Below are 18,575 nucleotides of genomic sequence, written 5' to 3' on the forward strand. Positions count from 1 at the left end.
TAGTGTGCCCAGGTGGCCAAGGGCAATGGCATCCTGGCCTGGATCAAACCAGCGTGTCCAGCAGGAGCAGGGAAGTGATGGTGCCCCTGTACTCAGCCCTGGTGAGGCCCCAGCTTCAGTATTGTGATCAGTTCCGGGTGCCACAGGATAAGAAGGACACTGAGGTCCTAGACTGAAGGATCTTAAAGGACTTTTCCAACCTCAGTGATTCTAAGATTCCTTTTTTTTTTTTTTTAATAACCAGAGAAAAATCACTTACAGCAATAGTTATCTTTTATTTTCTCTTTCAGTTTCCATGTGCAGTATTTTCAGCATTTTATGTTTTCAACTTAAACATACATCTAAAAAAATCATACGCTTTCCTTTGTCCTTTGAGTACAATTGCTTTTGGGGGGGTTGGGGCTCCAAGCTTTTGCTCCTCATGGCCCTCCACCTCTGCAGGACACCCCCAGAGGGTGCACTGCCTTCCCCTTGGGCAGGCTGATCCAGCTGGTGGGATGGAGAGGGAGCGATGGGGATGAGCAGCTGACACAAACCACACGTAACAAAAAGCAGTGCATGCTCCATGAGTGCTCTGCAGTGTTCATACCCAGGTCACCTGAACACACCCCAGACCTGACACTCCAGAGCAGCTCTCCTGAGTATGACAGCAGAATTCCCAACATTTTCAGTGGATACTTTAAAGTTGCAGCACAAAGAGCTCACCTGAAATCTCAAGATAAGGTCAAGTGAGCACATTGGACTTCCCCAAATCTTTGCTAGGTTGCTGACTCTAGTTCTTACAGCAGCTTGCTTTCTCTTCAAGGCAGTTAAGTGACCTACAACCCACAGCACTTTGCTGTGCTCCTCTCAGCAGCTGTACCCCTATAATCAAAACTGTTTTAAAAGCAAACAAGCAAAGCAGCTACCACAGCCACGTAGCTGATTTCTACCATTAGTAGAACACTGAGGTGGGACTGTAGATGGAAAAGTTCTGCTTTATGCATGGAATGGACTTGAATCAGTTCCCCTTCTTCTCCCAGCCCATCCCTTTCAACCACCAAGGCAGATCCTGAATGACCAAACTGAACTAAGTTGCTTATTGCTGTATTTATTGCTCATTACACCCTAACATTGCCTTTATTTTGGAAGCATAAATGCTTAGCTGTGACATCTCCACAAAAACCTTAGGACAAACCAGGTCTGCTGCTCTTGGAGAGCTGTCTTTGCAGTGTGTTTTTGACACAACCTCCTCATCTGCTATATGAAGTTAACAGCTATTTCCAAAGGAGAATAGCAAACCAGAATGCTCTTAAGGCAAATCTAACTATCAACAAATTACTTTTAGCCCAAAAGGTTCCCCTGGTTTCCCCACTTTGTTTGATCTCAATCTGTTCATTCATTACTCAGTGCTTCAGGAATGCTGCTGGTGGTTAAGGAACAAGCAATGTCTTGGTGCTGAGAAGGCATTCCTACCAAAGCTAAAGTAATACACAATCATTTTCTAGATGCTTTAGGCAAGAAATGCTATCTGAGGAGAGATTTAAATAATCTCACATTCAATTTCAACTGACAGGAAGCACAAGTAGTGAAGAAAATGCTCTGAGTCCTGCAACTAAGAACTGGTTTACAATGGGTTATGCTCTCTTCACTCAGTGCAAGGCAGGGGGCATGCTGAAATGAAATCAAACTGTATTTAATGGGTCACTGGGTAGCTGGCCCAAAAACTCCTTAGAAAAAGAAGTTGGCTTGCATGCAGTGTTCTTAAAGGAGGGCCAGGGTAGGGAGGTGGTAGAGTAGGTTCTTTGACAACTGAATTGGAAATGAAGTTTTAAACATGGTTCTGCCTTAAGTATGCTCCCAGTCGTGCCATGCCCCTAGTAAGGCTGTAACGAAGCCAGTTCCACTGCAAAGCACATTAAAGAAACTTTGCCTTGCCTAAGCTGGACACCTAATGTTAAGTCTGAAGCCCCAAACACATTTCTCTCCTGTTCTCACAGAAACAGCCTGATTTGCAGTTACTTTTCTGTCTACAGTCAGTTAAAAACAATTTGTGACAGAATTCTGCCTTAAGCTAACCAAGCTCAAGGGACAAGCAATTTCCTTTTTTGCCTTAAAGCCAATATTGGTATTTCTTAGTGGCCATTGCTTTGCTGTTACTGTTCCCACCACATACCTCTTGGCTCTTGCCACTAGAAGCAGGCAGGAGTGATTTTTTCAATATGATTTCGCTCCAAAAGTAGTGAGGGTGGGGAGAGACATGTGTCTAGGAAGTAGAAAGGAAAGTGTGCTTCAAGTGGAATGTCAGATTTGAAGCACTTCTGGGTTGTGTTGCCACACTAGGAAGACCCTTAAGTTGCATCACCTTCAGGTCATGGAGAATTCCCCCAGGAGGTGCCCTTCTTTAGACACTCAGGACACGTTTCAGGAGGGATATTATGACAAATCTCCAAGAAAGGTTGAAACAGATGGGAGTTCTGACTACCACTGAAATCTGTGTGAGGTTAGAATTGCAGCAGCTCTAGAGCTTGACTTGAAACAGGTAATGAGAATATCTGCTGGCATTTGAGGAAAGGGGGTCTGTCACAGCTGGTGTTTTTCCATCCAGCCATGCTACCTGCTTCATTCAATTTATTCCTTCACTGGTTGGAAAGGTTCTATGGCAAGTCTCAAATTGATTTGGAAAAGTTGCATGAAGGGCCTAGCTCCTGCTATCCCAAGGCAAGTAACCAGCTATTCTGTGTCAATCATGAGGAGCTGAAAATGATGAAGAACGTACCCATTTGTAACACAACATAGACTCTTAGATGGTGAGGATGATATGGCTGACCTGATGTTTAAAAAATATATTAAAATCTATTTTAAAGTTTGGAAAATAGCTTACAAAAATATCTTCACTTAAACTATATATCATACAAAAACTGACTGGTGTGGGGGGTTACAGTAGAAAACAATTGGTGGCGGTTACAAAAGGGAGGAGTGAGCTGTACTGGCCTGCACCAAGACACAGGGCATGACAGCTCACTGCCTGGAACCAGTCTCTCAGCAGAATTCAGGTAATCTCCAACAGAACTCAAAAAGCTTCCAAACAGAACCTACTTTATTAAACCTCTTTTTTCTTTTTAAACTCTTGCTCAGTTTCTTTTAAAAATCACCACAGTGCTGTGGCCCAAGAAAGAAGAGTAACCCAACTAAGGGCAGAAATCATTGCTCCAGATTCTAAGATCTGTAGAGAGCTCAATACAGCAACATCTACAGTTGTTTCTACTGCCCATACTATCAGTTTCCTCTCAAGGAAGTGACACCAGTGGACCATTCCTTTGTCATCAACTTATGGGCAGAAGCAACAATTTTTGGTCTAGAATGGAATTAGTTTAAATATCTGGGTTTAATAAATACAAATATACACATCTGTATACATTAAATGTTGCCACATGTGTGTAATTCCAACATATACATTATATACACAAATACATACAGTACATGCTCCTCCTGACAACACTCTCTCGTTGCTCCAAGTGTCACCAAAAGGTGTGGGAAGAAAATGAAGAGAGGTTAAACCCAGGATGTGACTGAGAACCAAGGTAGCACGTCTGCAGAATGAAAGAATTCTAACAAACTCAGTTAAATACAAATGCTGTGCTAGATTGCCTCAGGTAATGGTGAGTAAAAGCTAAATGTGGCCCTGTGTAGTGTCCTGAAGATGATGGCTACCTGCACTGTGTTTGTACCTGAAGCACTATGGATCCAACAGGAGGTTGTGTAATCTAACACCTTAGCCAGTCCCAGTAGATCACAGCAGCCTTCTGACTCTGAATTGGTAGCATGAATTGTTTACATGAGAGTGGTTTGAATACAGATGACTGCATGGTCTCAGTTAGGAAAGGTCAAATGGATGTTGACTACTGGGGAGCTTGCACCATTTTGTCTCTTAAAATGCTGTGCAGCAAGTAAGAGCAGTTTCTGAAGTATACAAAAGGCTGATCCAGAGTAACAAATCCTCTCTTTTACCATCCTGCCTCAAAAGAGGAGTTCAGAGGAGTTCAAAAGAAGCTACAGAAAAGTGGATCACAAGAATGCCTCCTTAGTACAGTCTCTCAAGACAAATTAATCAACATATTCCAGTTCTAAAGCACTTTAAGAAAAAGTGAGATGCAAACCAAGATGTGATCTGTACAGTAAGATGGATTTCCAGAAGGAACATGAATTCAAGCATAAGGAACAAAATAAAATCCAAATGAGGACAACAGAGATGTCAGGACATTCAGTAGCGTGGCTTCTGTTCATCTCCAATTAACAGCACAGCTCATGCACCACACATCTTACAGCTTTACAGACTGTACATGATATAGAAATATGTAAGTTAAAATTTCCTTTACTGATATACTGGACTCAAATTGTAAATCCTGAGAAGAAAAAAGCAAAGTGTGGTTAGGTATGTGCACGCTATCACCAACACATACACCACAGGGTATCAAGAGAGCCCAGAGAGAGGAATTACATGCTGGAAGTGTAAATCATGAAAGCCATCTGCTCTTGTCCTTGTTTGGGAGAGACATTAGGAAACAATTTCTATTTGGTACTACACAACAGTATATACAGGTACAGGAAACCATGACTGCAGCCTGCAGTAACAAACAGCCTCTGTCAGGTCCTTACCCACTGCACCACAGTGGCTTCAGCTGAGCATCAGGAAGAGCAGCAATACAGTTCAACACCAGTTACCTTGCATGTAGCACTTGCTCCTAGGGTAGTTACTAAGTGTGTCCCAGGTTAGTCCCAAACACCACTTGACAAACATAGATGTGTTCCTTTCCACTCACAGGTGCCTGGAGTCAACAGCAAGCACCACAGAAGCCTTTCCAAGTGACTCCCAGTGCTGCAGAGCACTCGTCCATGCCTCCTGAAAGTCAAACTGAAGGGTCCATCTTTATCACAAATGCAAGCCCAGATGCTCTCTTGATCTTGCATTCCCCACAACTCAGGGCAGATTCCAACCCTAGTCATGCAGTTCCGTTCCACATCAGGACGTTCAGCATGCTGTGACCTTGTGGACATTCTGCAAACAAGTTAGTAAACGATGGTAGGGGGTTCCTGGGGATGCCACCACCTCAAAGACTGACTGGAAGGCCCTGCGGTCCAGCTCCTCATCGATCTGATGGCGGTAGAAGTCGATGGCCACCAGACAGAAGATGTTAACATCCACTTGCTCCGATTTTCCCATTCTGCTGATAATATGTGGAAGACTGAAACACAAGTTAAGGCCACAACAGGACAGAAGTGGCTCCTCTTTGGCAGTTCAAAGGCTGATCTCCAATAAAAAGTTGTCTTTTTGAGTTCACCAACATTAAAGTGCAAACTACTGTGGTGCAGCAATCAAAGTGCTGCTACAGAAACCCTGCTTCTTCCTTAACTTCATGCAGTTCCTAATCCCCAGAAATTCATTTGAATCTAGCAATAGTTTCATTAGGAAGTTGCAAACATGACACATGGTTGCTTTTTTTGCCAGCTCAGGAATATGCAACAGTTCTTTTTCTGTCTGTTTGGCCATTTTTTTGGTTTTAAATAAACCCAGCACTGCTATCACCTCTGTCTTCTGCTGTTCCAGCTTACTTGGTTGGTGTCACTCCATTGCCAAAACTCTCTATTACTGTGGTGCACCTCCATGGGGACACTTGCAAAATACAGGTGGCATGCAGGGAAGAATTTTAATTAATTTGAGTTTGGATTTTGTTGCTCTATTGTTTTGGGGTTTTTTAACATATTTTATCTTGCAAAGGAATATAGAACAAAGCTTTTAAAGGTCACTGCACAGTTATCTAATGAAGCTTTAAAGCCCTTCAGAGTAAGGACGACTTATTACCTTGTACAAACACAAGGAACAGATCTCAAACCAGCAGTGCTAAATAACTTCATTCTCACAACTTGTTTAGTTCCCTTTTTTCCCCTGAAACCTGAGGCACCAAACAGCACAAAGTGATGGACACCTCTCCTGACTGCAGTAAATCTGCCCCTTTTTTGTGTGTTAAACTTGTACTCTTACTCTTCAAGGCTACCAACATGCTTCCCAGAATCCCTGTATTTGCACACAGTCTCTTTTAGGATACATTGCTGAAATCCATTGGCTGGTGGAAGCACTGACAAAAAAACAGGAGAGACTCCACATGGCCATTGCCACAGGTGTTCTTTGGGTGAAATTAGAGAGGGACAGCATCACCCAGTCACGCACCATTGAGGACTGCCCAGTGCTATGCAGTGTCTGGAATACCTGCAGAAATATTTCACACAGGAATGAAGACATGGTAGGTGGACATGGGGAAGAGTTTAGTTTCTCTTATAAAGGTTCTCTTCAGCTACAAAACTCTGAGGTTCACAAACTGGATTCCTGGAGACAACTCTGAGTCTAAAGAATTAATGACCACAATGCCTAGCCAAAGAGATTCTGCAAAGCAGTCAGCCAGGATGCAGGTGGATTCATGGCCTCTGTGCCCAACTGAAGGAAGCACACAGATATGCAAAAGCTTGTCCAGTGTCTCTGGTTTTACACATTCAATGTGGTGTGCACGTGCACTCTCAAATGATGCATGAGTCCAGTAAGTAGGTGCTGAAAAGCCAAACGCCCAGAACCCCAACTGAGTGAAGTGCACAAGGGCATGACTGCAGAGTTCACAAGGCCAGATGACCTGGGCTGATTCCTTAAACTAAAGAGTCTGAGCACCAGGATTACAACCCTTAATTTTCTCTTAATCTTCCCATGATCAGAGACTGAACTGCACTGCTGTGAGCTGCCATGGTGATTCTAGCCCTCCAGTTCACAGCACTGCAGCTGAACCCTGCAACCAGTTTCTCAGATCTAACAGAACAGATTTTTTTCTGTTTTAGCTGGCAGTTATTTAGAAATCCTCTGAACATCTGAGGAAAAGAACAGTCAAAGATATAAAAAAGATATTAAAAAAGCTATAAACACTACCTTATAAACAACTGTTGCCATAAACTGGGGGTAAGGCTGCTGGTTGGATAAAAATTCTCCAATAACTTTATTCATCACATCTTGAGGGGGGAAAAAGTCATCAAGGAACTGTGGAAGGATTCGAGCCACTACTCTAGCTTCAAAAGGAAATCCCTTCCTGATCCTGAAAAAGATAAAAAAAGAACATATTTTAGGACAGAATTCCAGTGAATATCTTGTTCTTTTCCACTTTAATTAGCAACAGGAAGAACATTTTGCTTTCATCTCTAGATAGGCAAAAAATATTCAACACTGAGGAATCCAAGTCTTCATGGAATCTTATTCTAAGAATCCACCCAAAGAGGTCTGCCAAAGCTGTAAGTTGTTGGGCCCTTGACCCCTTTCCTCCCCTTTTTTGTTGTTGTTTTACTCGGGGGGGAATGGTATTTGGTTGGTTGGGGTTTGGGATAGGGGGGTGTGTGAGGGTATTTTGTTTGGTTAGTTGGTTTTTGTCAGGTTTTTGGCTTGTTTTGGTTTGTTTGTTGGCTTTTTTTTTTTAATATTCAAGATTTTAAGCTCTGGAATTGCATCAGAGGCAAGATTTAATAACAGAAATGATTAAAAAAAAAAAATCTAACCAAGAACAAAAAAAGGACCAGGAGATCACTACTAGTGATCAGAAAAAAGATTATTTATAAGCTGAACACTCATCTTTCTGTTTTGTTATTCAAGACCATGATGACCAAAGAGGAAAGGCAAGCTGTGCTGAAGTGTAAAGAGAGGAAAAGATGCTCTAATTTAAAGACAATTTTACTTAAATAACCCTGATTGGAAAATCTTCCTAAGAAAGGCCGCATCTGTTGTGCCAAGATCAAGGTCCCACTGTGTGATTATTCCCTGCAATAGTTATTTTCTGCTTGTAGCATTCACATTTAATTTGCTAACCCTTAGGAGAAAGCACTTGAGAACTGCTCTACTTCTGCTCTCACTGAGTGCAGAAATGAAACTTTTATCCAGTTTTATGCAGAAACCACTGAACACTTGAAAAAAATGTAAACCAGCACCCCCCAAACTACCATGTGAAATCTAACATGCTATGCTCACTTAAGACAGCTTGAGGCTGTCAGATCAAAACAGGGGGGTTGAAATATTTCCACTAAATGAGTTCCAGATGAATACAGAAGTTTTACTGTACCCTTCCACTGCAATTACTTAACAGCCTTGGAAAGAGCAACACTTGGGTGGGGGAAGGGGAAAAAGGTTTTAAACTCTTCGGGTGGGTTGAAAAATTATTTCCTGTAAACTGGATTTATATCCTTATTATGCAGAAGGCATCCTGAAAAGCACTTAAGAGTTTGACCTGAAGGGAGCTGGAAATACATTTATGAAGTATTATGGTTTGTGCAACACACAGCATCAGTTAGGACGTGTCTGTTTTCCATTTACATTCCTGTGCATTTGTGCTGCCTTCAGCAGTTCCATCAGTGGTGCTGTGCATACGAGCAGTACCAATTTTAAACAATGGAAAGCAGAGAAGCTGCATTAATGAAATAAAAGAGTTGACCACACAGTGCCAAAAAGAACAACTTCCCTCCCAGTGCCCCACTGCACATCTTGTTCCCTTACCTATCAAAAAGGACAGACACTCTTTCCATGGCTACAATCACAGACTCGCTGTCAGGAGCAGCAGGATTTGCATCTGTAGTGCGACTGGGGCTGATTTTTTCCTTTCCTAAACCAAAAGAATTTGTTATCAGTTTACTGTGAATGCTAAAAGATGACCTTTTTTTCTCCTGGGTAACAAAAAAAAAAAAAAGAAGAAAATGAGCACTGCTAGTAAGTTAGTGTCTCAGCACATCAAAGGGATACAGAGAGTGAATACCTGTGTACATGCAAGTCAGCATTAACCCAAGGGCTGCCATCGCTCGGTGGGGGCTCTGCACATTCACTCTGTCAACACTCAGTTTAACCAGGGATTCACTATCCAGCCTGGAAAGCTGCTCTGAAAGAAGAAGTCTTTCTAATCCTCGCAGGACACAGTGATAAATAATGGATGGAGTTGATTCATCACTTCCAGACACCATGACTCCACACATCTGAAATAAGGAAAAAAAGCCAGCTAACTGATTGGTGACATGCAGTTAGGTCACCTTCTAGCACCACCCCACTGCAGCTGGAAGAGAACAGCATCAGGTGCTCAGAAAACCTGATGAAACTAACCCCAAAAGCATAACCTATAGAACTACATTTCAATAGCTGAAGAGGACCTACAAGAAGGCTGGGGGAGGATTGTTTAGAAGGGCCTGTGGTGACAGGACGAGGGGCAATGGTTTGAAACTGGAGCAGGGTAGATTTAGGTTGGACATCAGGAGAAAGTGCACAATGAGAGTGGTGAAATACTGGAAAAGGCTGCCCAGGGATGGATTGAGGCTCCATCCCTGGAGACATTCCAGATCAGGCTTGATGTGGCCCTGGGCAGCCTGATCTAGTTAGAGGTGTCCCTGCTAACTGCAGGGGGTTTGGACAAGACTGTTGAAGATACCTTCCAACCCAGTGCAATCTGTGAACCTTCACGACAGTGATCAAGTTCAGCACTAGAGATAGCTATGTGGTGATCCCAGGGTCATATGAGCACCTGTGATTGGAGGCACCACAAAATACCTGTATGATTCCTGCAGAGAATTCAGGCCCCACATCAAGTGGGTAATTCTCAATCAAGTAGAAGGCAGCTGCACACATGACCAAGATGTGTTGTTGGTTATGGATATTCACACAGCTGTAAAGAAGCAGAAACACCACTGGCCACTTACATCGAAGCTGTCTAGGTCACAAATAGAGACAATGTAAACAACCTTAGAAATAAGAAGTCCATTTTTTCACATGAAATTGATGCAGTTTCCAAAATGACACAGAGTAGCACCAAGATACCCTAAGAAAGCACTGGTTTTGATGGGAATCCAGTGCCACACCAGAAGCTTTTCAGCAATATAATTACAAACTCTCATTGCCTGTCTTGTTTAGTGGAAATAAACTTCATTATTGCAAGTTTTATTCAAAGATTATGCCTAAGGTTTAGGGAAGACAATTTCCCTAAGAGACAAAAGTCTGAGCTATCAAGCAGTTTTCTCAAGCACCCTTTCATTTCTGTAAAGCAAATTTCACATTGTCAATGAAAATGCCAAAACTTGCTTGATACAACAGCCTGCTGCAAAATGTACTGACAACAGCAGACCACTAAGAGCTCTTTTGTTCACACCTGCAGCAGTCTGGGATGGGAAAGAGGAAGAAGAGCCTTACTGTGCTACTCCTCTCAGATTGGAGAGCAGATACTCGCTGATAATTGGGATGAGTTGCTTTGCTGTCTCATCAAGCAAGTCACACTCCAGGATGTAAAGAATTCCATGCAGAGCTCCAATCCGACTTGGCATGTGAGTGCTTCTCAGGGTTGATTCCAGCAGTCGACTCACAGGCTCAGCCACAGCTTTATCCTAATGCACCCAACAAGAGCATGCACCAGAGGTTAACACTGGTTCGGTACTGGTGACTCCTGTCTTTTGGAAATACTTGGAACAAATTAAACAGCAGAAAATATTGCATGAACCATTAGAACTACCTTAAATGTCACAGGACTAATATCACCAGATAAGAAATAGTCATCTCTTTGCAGAGAAGAGTAATGTGACCAGCAGGACCAGGGAAGGGATTGTACGCCGGGACTCAGCACTGGTGAGGCTGCACCAGATATTGAGGTGCTGGAGGGCATCTAAAGAAGAGCAAAGCTGTTGAAGGATCTGGAGAACAAGTTTTATGAGGAATGGCTGAAGGAACTGGAGTTGTTTACTCTAGAGAAAAAGGAGACATGCACTGTCCCAGCCTCTCAGGAGATTACAGCCATTCACCTGTAACGCAAATCTAGCAACAGCCTCACTGAGTCCTCATTTCTGGCCTGAAATGTAACAAAGGAGTCCAGGGCAAAGGTAAAACTCAAACTGATTAAGACAAACCAAAAAGCACATTTAAATTAAGCTCAAACCTCACAAAAACCCCAAACCAAACAACCTTTCTGTTTGAATATGGGGCAACTGGAAATGATGTCTGCAGTCTCTAAGAGACCTGAATGCATATCTTACTACTTCTTATAACATGCAGATCAGCTAAGAGATGCTCTTAGAGACACATCACTCTAAGTAACTCAGACTCTGCAGCAGAAGCTAAGGATGAATTAACCTAGACACTCATGAATTTGCAATAAGCCTCCATTAAAATTTCTTACCATTCCAAGGACAGCAGCAGCTTTACAAGTGGCTGGTATCAAATACTGCACAAGAATCTCATCTTCTGATGGATGCACCTTTCGCAGTTCTGTCAGGGTTGTGTACATCATCTCAAACTGATTCCTTTCGGTAAACAAGTCTGACACTGCCAGAAGCTGTACACAAATTAAAACAGAATATCAAAAAGCCCATTAGCAGACAACCAACAATTGATTCTTCCTTCTGTTGGAATCAGCAGAAGATTCCTCAATCATTAAATGTGTAAACAATAACTCAAGTGTCTGGAAGAATATTGTTGTCCAGAATTAATTCCACCATCCCGCTCAGATAACAATTGCCTCCAAATGGTCCTTTGTTCCAAATGCACTATAGTTAACAACTCTGGAGAGTGAATGAACACCACCATTTACAATGTACTAAAAGATCCCAATCCCACAATACATACTCTTTTGCAAGGACAGATTCCTTTGAAGTCTTTTACGATAGTGAATAGTGGCTGTCAAGACACATTCCGCACCTGTGTTCTTTAGTTTTGCTTTTATACTTTAGCAGTCAATTTAATCCTCTAATACATTGTTGTTCCATCTTCATTTTCTTAGAGGTAGGATAAGCAAAACCCTGAAATTTACTTTTAGCAAACAGGCAAGTAAAACACTGACTGTCACTGAGTAAGTTGTTTGTAGTGCAGTAGCAGAATATGCACTTCAGATGCTTATCAAGTTTAAACCATTATAATGCAATAGCTGCTCAAGTTCTATCTCTGTACTGCTCATACAAAAGCACTGCCAGGAACAATAAAAATACAAATAAAAATAAATCAGTGTTTCTCATCTGTGAAAAGATGCTTTACAAATGCTGCCTACCTCTGAACATTAGGTAACATGTCCTCAGTTATAACTCTGAGGAAGACTTCAGACTCACCGATCGCACCACTTCGCTGATCAGGATCACTGGTGTCCTCTTGCTGGGGTTTGATGGCAATATCCACTGACTGTACAGCTCCAGCAAGAACTGAGAACAAGAATGGATATCTACACCAGCCCGGTGTTTCCTGCAGGGTACAATAAGCAAGAGTTAAAATGGCTCTTCTTCAGCACTGCTAAAATACTAGATTTTATAGAATCCCAGAATGGCTCAGATTGGAAGGGACTTCAGAGATCATCTACTCCAACCTACTTGCCATGGGCAAGGATGCCACGCAACTAGATTCCACTGCTTCAGGCCTCATCCAACCTGGCCTTCAACATCTCCAGGGAGAAGGCAGCCACAACCTCCCTGGGCAACCTATTCCAGAGTCTCACCACCCTTGTGCTGAAGAACTTCTTCCTAAGATCCAGTCTAACCCTGCTCTCCCTCTTTTTCAAACCATTCCCTCTTGTCCTGTCTCTAGACACCCTTATGAAAAGTCCCCTCTCCAGCCTTCCTGTAGGATCCCTTCAGGTGTTGGAAGGCAGCTCTAAGGTCCCCCTGAAGTCTTCTCTTCTCTAGACTGAACAAGCCCAGCTCCCTCAGCCCATCCTCATTGCAGAGCTATCATATTATCATTTGCATTGATACAGTTCTTTCCCAGCATCCAATTCACAGATGATCTCCTTCTATGTGGTAAACCCAGCTAAACGAACTCAACATGAAGAGGTAAAAAGAGTATTGGCAAGTCAAAGGAGAGACAAGACAAGACACCTGGTGTTAATAGGAGAGGTTGGTGGCGAGGAAGGAGCAGGTGTGTCATTCTCATCTTCTTCATCTTCACCCCACTCCTCTTCTCTCAAGGGAGTGATATTATTTCCTAACCATATGGAGTGTATAGAGACCTTGCAACACAAAAAAGAAAAACAAAAGGAAAAGAAGCACAGCATTTAACACCCTCATAGTGCCTCAGTCCCACTGTGCATGCTGCTGACAAAGATGTTCAACAGCACTGGTCCCAGAACCAACCCCTGAGGGACACCACTGGTCACTGGTCTCCACTTGGACACTGAGCCGCTGACCACAACTCTGCATGGCCATCCAGCCAATTCTTTATGCAGCTACTTGTCTTGCACAGCTGAATACTTCTTTCTTAGACAGAAATACACCCTTACATCAAATTATTGTTCATCTTGAGCTAAAATAGGCATTTCTTTATTGTTCAAGCAGGATGTCTGATGCCTAGTGTTGATATAAACAGGCTTTGTGGGTAACATGTGGGGTCTGTAAAGCTGCAATGTTCAAACCATTCTGAATCTCAGGAGAGCACGCAGATGGCTAGAGACACACCAGGGATCATTTAGTCTTCCCAGTCCAAGAGATTCCTCAAGAAAAACAGTCATCTGAGTTCAGTATTTATGTTTTTTTCCACTAATACTCACTATTCAATTAGTGAAACAAATACTACATGTAAAATCTAGGTTCAGTCAAGTTCAGAGTTAAGGCTTTAACAAACCTGCCCCAGTTTGTAATCCATATCTCCTATTTCTCGTTCAGTATTGATCTGCAGTAAGAGCTTTTCATGGCTGATCAGAGCACCTGTAACAAAACAGAAGACAAGCTTGTCAAAGATGCATAACAAAGTAGATGTAAAAATGGCTCAATTTCATCCAAACTGGATTAAAAAAAAAATCCAGAATATACTTTCTACTTCTTAAATAAAAGAAATTCACTCTTCCCTTCCCTTTGCCCACAGGCACTTACCTGTGGTAGCAGGAGAAAGTGAGGGCACAGGGTCCCAAGCTTGGTACAAGTGGTGAGTAGCAATATTATCTCTCTTTGATACCATTGCTTGGATTTCCTGTTCAACAATTCCCCTGATAACGCTTAGCTTCCTTCCAAACCTGAAAGCCCAACAGAAATCAGTGTAAGCAGATTTTCCCTGTAACTCCTGGGTGTAAGTCTGACCACCTTACCCCACAGTGCTGCATGTCTGGCCTTGTTTTCTTTATCAGGGATGTTCAAACTGAAAAGCACTAAGAAACACACCCTGCAAAGTTTACCACATTTTAATCAGATGCTGTCTTTTGCAGCTACTCTCTTTTAACTCAGCAGGTTCATGAGGTAACTTCTGTGTAAACAGATACACCTGTACCTACTTCTTGCTTAAAAACCACAGTCTGTATTCGACTGTGAGCCACAGCTGGCTGGTATGAGCCAGCATGTGCCCAGGTGGTCAGGGCCAACAGCATCCTGGCCTGGATCAGCAATAGTGTGACCAGCAGGACCAGGGAAGGGATTGCCCCCTGTCAGACAGCACTGGCAAGGCAACGCCTCGAGTACGGGGTTCAGTTTTGGGGCCCTCACTACAAGGACATTGAGGTGCTGGAGTGTGGGTCCACAGAAGGGCAACAAAGCTGGTGAAGGGTCTGGTGAGAATCACCTGGGGGAACCGGGGGTATTCAGCCTGGAGAAAAGGAGGCTGAGGGGAGACTTCATTGCTCTCTGCAACTCCCTGAAAGGAGGTTCAGGACAGGTTGGGACTGGCTTCGTCTCTCTAGTATCAAGACAGGAGGAGAGGAACTGGCCTCAAATTGCACCAGGGGAGGTTTAGATTGGATAGTAGAAGAAACTTCTTCACTACAAGGGTACCCTGGAACAGGGGGCCCAGGGTTGAATCCCCATCCCTGGAGGTGTTTCAGAGAGGGACAGATGTGGTGCTGAGGGTCATGATTTAGCCCCAGCCTTGGTACAGAATGGTTGGACTGGATGATCTTAAAGATCTTCTCCAACCAAAACAATTCTATAATTCTATAGCTGGTTTTGCTATAGCTAGATGAAGCCATTATAAATTGTGTATTAGCCACAAGTGTAGCTGTTAGGAATTTTAGAACAAGTGAGAGCATACCTTGTGTCCAGAGCTTTCAAAGCTTTGTTGCGGGGCTGCTGCTCCAAACAGCTGACTGCTGGATTGCCTGCCACAGGTATTGTCATTGCACTCAGCACCAAGGAGGTTATGGCTTGGACTGCCAGAACATTAATTTGGGTCCTTTCTGTATCTTCCTGCAAAATTAATTTACTGTAATTTGAACTGTAAAACAATCTCCACAACCAAAACAACCACTAACAAAAAAAAAAAAAAAACAACCCAAAGCAAGTCAAAGGAATCCTGAAACCCTAAGTAACAGTTTGTCACCTTCCACTGAATTATCATTAGTTAGGTCTGACATTTAGACTTCTCCCACCCAGAAATCTAGCTGCCATAAACACTTTCTCTTGAAGTTTTGGGAATTCCTACTGTGCCTAAATCCAAACAAGATACCAAGCAAACTTTGAGCCCTGTGTGTGTGCTGAGTGATGGAGAAACAGAAAGGTGAAATGGTTTCACTCAAATTTTCCACTATGTTTACATGCTTAGAGAAGCTTTCAACCAGAAGATGGATGTGTCTGAACTCACAGGGGTATGAAAAGAAGGAAATAAAAAACAGAAATAATTTATCAGTTTTAATCTCTACTTTTCTGCTTTACAGGTTTCTATTAATAGAAACATTTTTTCTAGTTTAAGTTAAATGAAATTCCAAAAATGCAGTGATTTCCATTACCTCCTGTTGGTTCTCCTCTTGGTCCATTACAATGGGCTGAGTTACAAGCACTCCAAGCAAAGTAGCCCAAGTCTCCTCAAACTGAGTACGGCTGATCCATCCTAGGGAGACATTCAGAGATGGCCACTTATGTCTCAGTACAAACTTAGACATGGAATGGCATTAAAAAAGGGTACATTGTTTCCAGAGATTTAATTCTGTACCATTTCCTCTTAAATCTGGCATTTTTCCTAATCACTAAAGCTTCAATTTAAAAATTGCTCTATTTTAGGAAGTGAGGAACCCTTTAGAAATGGTCCTGCTCAGGTTTGTTCTTATGTACATTCCAATACTGTGACTGTCCAACTTTCAAAGTAAAGCATATGGTCCTGCAGCTGTGTCAGAACAATCCTAGGTATCAGTACAGGCTGATGAGATTGAGAGCAGCCCTGCAGAAAAGCATTTAGGAGTTGTGGTTTACTTCTCAGTTTTGTACATACCAAGTGTATTAATGCGATAGATGAACTCCTTGAAGATTTCTTTTTCCTGAAGAAATTCTACTGGGATTTCAGGAAAAACTGTGCCAAAGTCACCTGCAGGCTTTGGTGACCAGCCTAATTTCCAGACCTGAAGAAATATAAAGAAAGTCTACTTATCCAAACCAGAAAAGGTATTAACATGACAGCTGTAAATACATATGCACCCTTCAAAAGCAAGAAGGCAGCAGTAAATAAAGTAATTCTCCAAATACAGAAGAGCTCAGAGAAAAATTTGATATCTTACACAGCCAATACCCATTTTACATGGTATTTCTAACATTGGAGAGGTGTTGATCTTTTTTGTCGTTGGGTTTTGGTTAGTTTTGGGTTTTTTCATATTTTGCACTACTGCCCAAGATTGGATATAAAACCAAGTAAGTTCCTGTCACATATTAAAGTTTAAATACCAGATGGCTCCTAGATGGTACAGAAATTATGCTGAAAAGGGAAACCAGTTCACTTATTACTGATGTCTGAAAAAGCATGAAGATACAACCAAAAGTGGCCAAGAAAGTCCCAAAGAAAAATCAGATTCTTTCAACATGTCCTCAAAAACAAAGAGTGCTGAGAAACACAGAAAGGACAGAGAAATGGCCTTGCACATATCAGGAAACTCCTTTTTCCTCTACTTAGTAACTATCTAGAAATGTGTCCAATACTGTTTTTGAAGTTTATCAAAACAAATTCATTTCACAGCACCAACAACACATGGTGATAATCATCAGGTGTTCTTAAATCCATGTGAGCTCTTCTTTGATATCTCCACCAGGCTTTGCTACTCACTGTTTAAACAGACAAGCCAGCTGATCAAACTAGCTAAAGGGTGAAGTCTTAGTGATGTAATACTTGAGATAGAGCACCACATTTGGTCTGCAAAGAGTTGTTCAATAGCTTTTAAAGTGATGACAACAAAGCACAATGAACATACCAAGGGAGGCACTCTTGTGTAACTGTTCACCAGAGGCAGCCTTGCCAAACTGATGATGATGTTCTTCAAGACAGGAGTAAGGAATGCTGGGATACTGGTGTTTCTTTTGTGCCCCAGTGCCAAGACAGTCTGTAAGCATTCCACCATCTCAGCTACCATTTCACAAGCTGCAGTAATGTGCTTAGTTTCTTTGTTGGGAGAAAAGGAAATTCAGTTTTAGCAATTTATTCAAAAGACACATGATTTCAAAAGAGAAAAGTAGGAAATGCTTAATGAAGGAATGTGTCGTCTAAAAAGGACAAAACCATAGTAAGGACAAACACAAACAAATATTCTACAATATTCCAGCTAGCTGAAGAGTCCTGACACCACCCTCCCCACAATGGCTTATGCTGTTTGCTAGCCTCAGTGCTGGAGATCACCGGTACCTGAGATCTGACAGCAGAGCAGCTCACATGTGAACCCCAGCCAGAATGGGCCACAGTGAACAGAGCATTGGTGAGAATTTCAAGTGTTCAAACTCATCTGTTCTATCAGAAAACAGTCTCACAACTGGCCTGATGCTAAATCTGACAAGCAGGACATCTCTGCAGCTGGACATGGAAGACAATGTTACCCACACTCGTGGATGACACCTGACTTTTTCCTCAATGCCGTGCTGCCACACTGTAGAAGGACAGGGAGCGAATCTGCCATTCTTCAGGAGAAATATTGGCAATTCAGACACTCAAAAAATTGTCTTGGTTGGAAAAGATCATTAAGATCATTGAATCCAACCTTCAACCTAAGACCACCATGTCCACTAAACCATGTCCTGGAATCTACATACAGATATTGATTCCTTTGGTTTAAAGAAAAACCCTCAATTCTCATTTATCCACTTGAAACATTTCATGAAATGATCCCTTTTCTCTCTTATTTACTGCTTTATCTTAAAATCCCCAGTAGAGCAATGGTGTCTAAATTCTACCTTTCCCACATGAAACTGAAAACTCCCACAATACTTTAAAAGTCTCAGTCTACAGCTAACAGAATCCTTCCCCCCCAATAAAATCTGCATTCATTTTTACCTTTCAAGAAAAAACAACTATGTCAAAGTATATCAACTTATATTTAATAAATATTTATCAAATACAAATAAGGTCTCAGCTGAACTCTCATTGTTAAAAAAAAAAAGTGTTAAAGTAATACCAAAAGGTAACCATAAATATTTCTTCAGTTGAAGTTTAAGACAAAAGTGGAATTCACCATTTACTTACTCTGTGTGTTCAAATCAACTTCACCCTCACTTAAGCCTTTTGAAGTATTCTTCTTTCTTTCAGGACTAAGAAGTTGATTACCAGGCTCAACAGCAACTGAATTAAGACAAAAATATTCAAAGATACAGCCATTATATATCTCATATTCCATCTTTTTCTC

At 42.0% G+C, this 18,575-nt stretch overlaps 1 protein-coding gene across 1 annotated transcript in view; it reads right to left on the reverse strand.

The window, feature by feature from the left end:
• Window positions 1-4,622: 4,622 nt before the first annotated feature.
• HTT (huntingtin) overlaps window positions 4,623-18,575 on the reverse strand; it is a 67,976-nt gene continuing 54,023 nt past the window's right edge. The window contains exons 51-67 of the mRNA XM_054391590.1: window positions 18,416-18,511; window positions 17,157-17,344; window positions 16,190-16,316; window positions 15,711-15,811; window positions 15,017-15,171; window positions 13,873-14,012; window positions 13,625-13,707; window positions 12,883-13,013; window positions 12,124-12,253; window positions 11,202-11,357; window positions 10,226-10,416; window positions 9,590-9,704; window positions 8,811-9,024; window positions 8,555-8,660; window positions 6,950-7,112; window positions 6,087-6,247; window positions 4,623-5,225 (exon numbers count right to left, since the gene is read on the reverse strand). Of these exons, the coding sequence (XP_054247565.1) occupies window positions 5,012-5,225; window positions 6,087-6,247; window positions 6,950-7,112; window positions 8,555-8,660; window positions 8,811-9,024; window positions 9,590-9,704; window positions 10,226-10,416; window positions 11,202-11,357; window positions 12,124-12,253; window positions 12,883-13,013; window positions 13,625-13,707; window positions 13,873-14,012; window positions 15,017-15,171; window positions 15,711-15,811; window positions 16,190-16,316; window positions 17,157-17,344; window positions 18,416-18,511 (2,471 nt within the window). The 3' untranslated portion in view covers window positions 4,623-5,011. The remainder of the gene's footprint in view (window positions 5,226-6,086; window positions 6,248-6,949; window positions 7,113-8,554; window positions 8,661-8,810; window positions 9,025-9,589; window positions 9,705-10,225; window positions 10,417-11,201; window positions 11,358-12,123; window positions 12,254-12,882; window positions 13,014-13,624; window positions 13,708-13,872; window positions 14,013-15,016; window positions 15,172-15,710; window positions 15,812-16,189; window positions 16,317-17,156; window positions 17,345-18,415; window positions 18,512-18,575) is intronic.

The sequence above is a fragment of the Indicator indicator genome, chromosome 23 (assembly GCF_027791375.1).
Source record: "Indicator indicator isolate 239-I01 chromosome 23, UM_Iind_1.1, whole genome shotgun sequence".
NCBI classification, from domain to species: Eukaryota; Metazoa; Chordata; class Aves; order Piciformes; family Indicatoridae; genus Indicator; species Indicator indicator.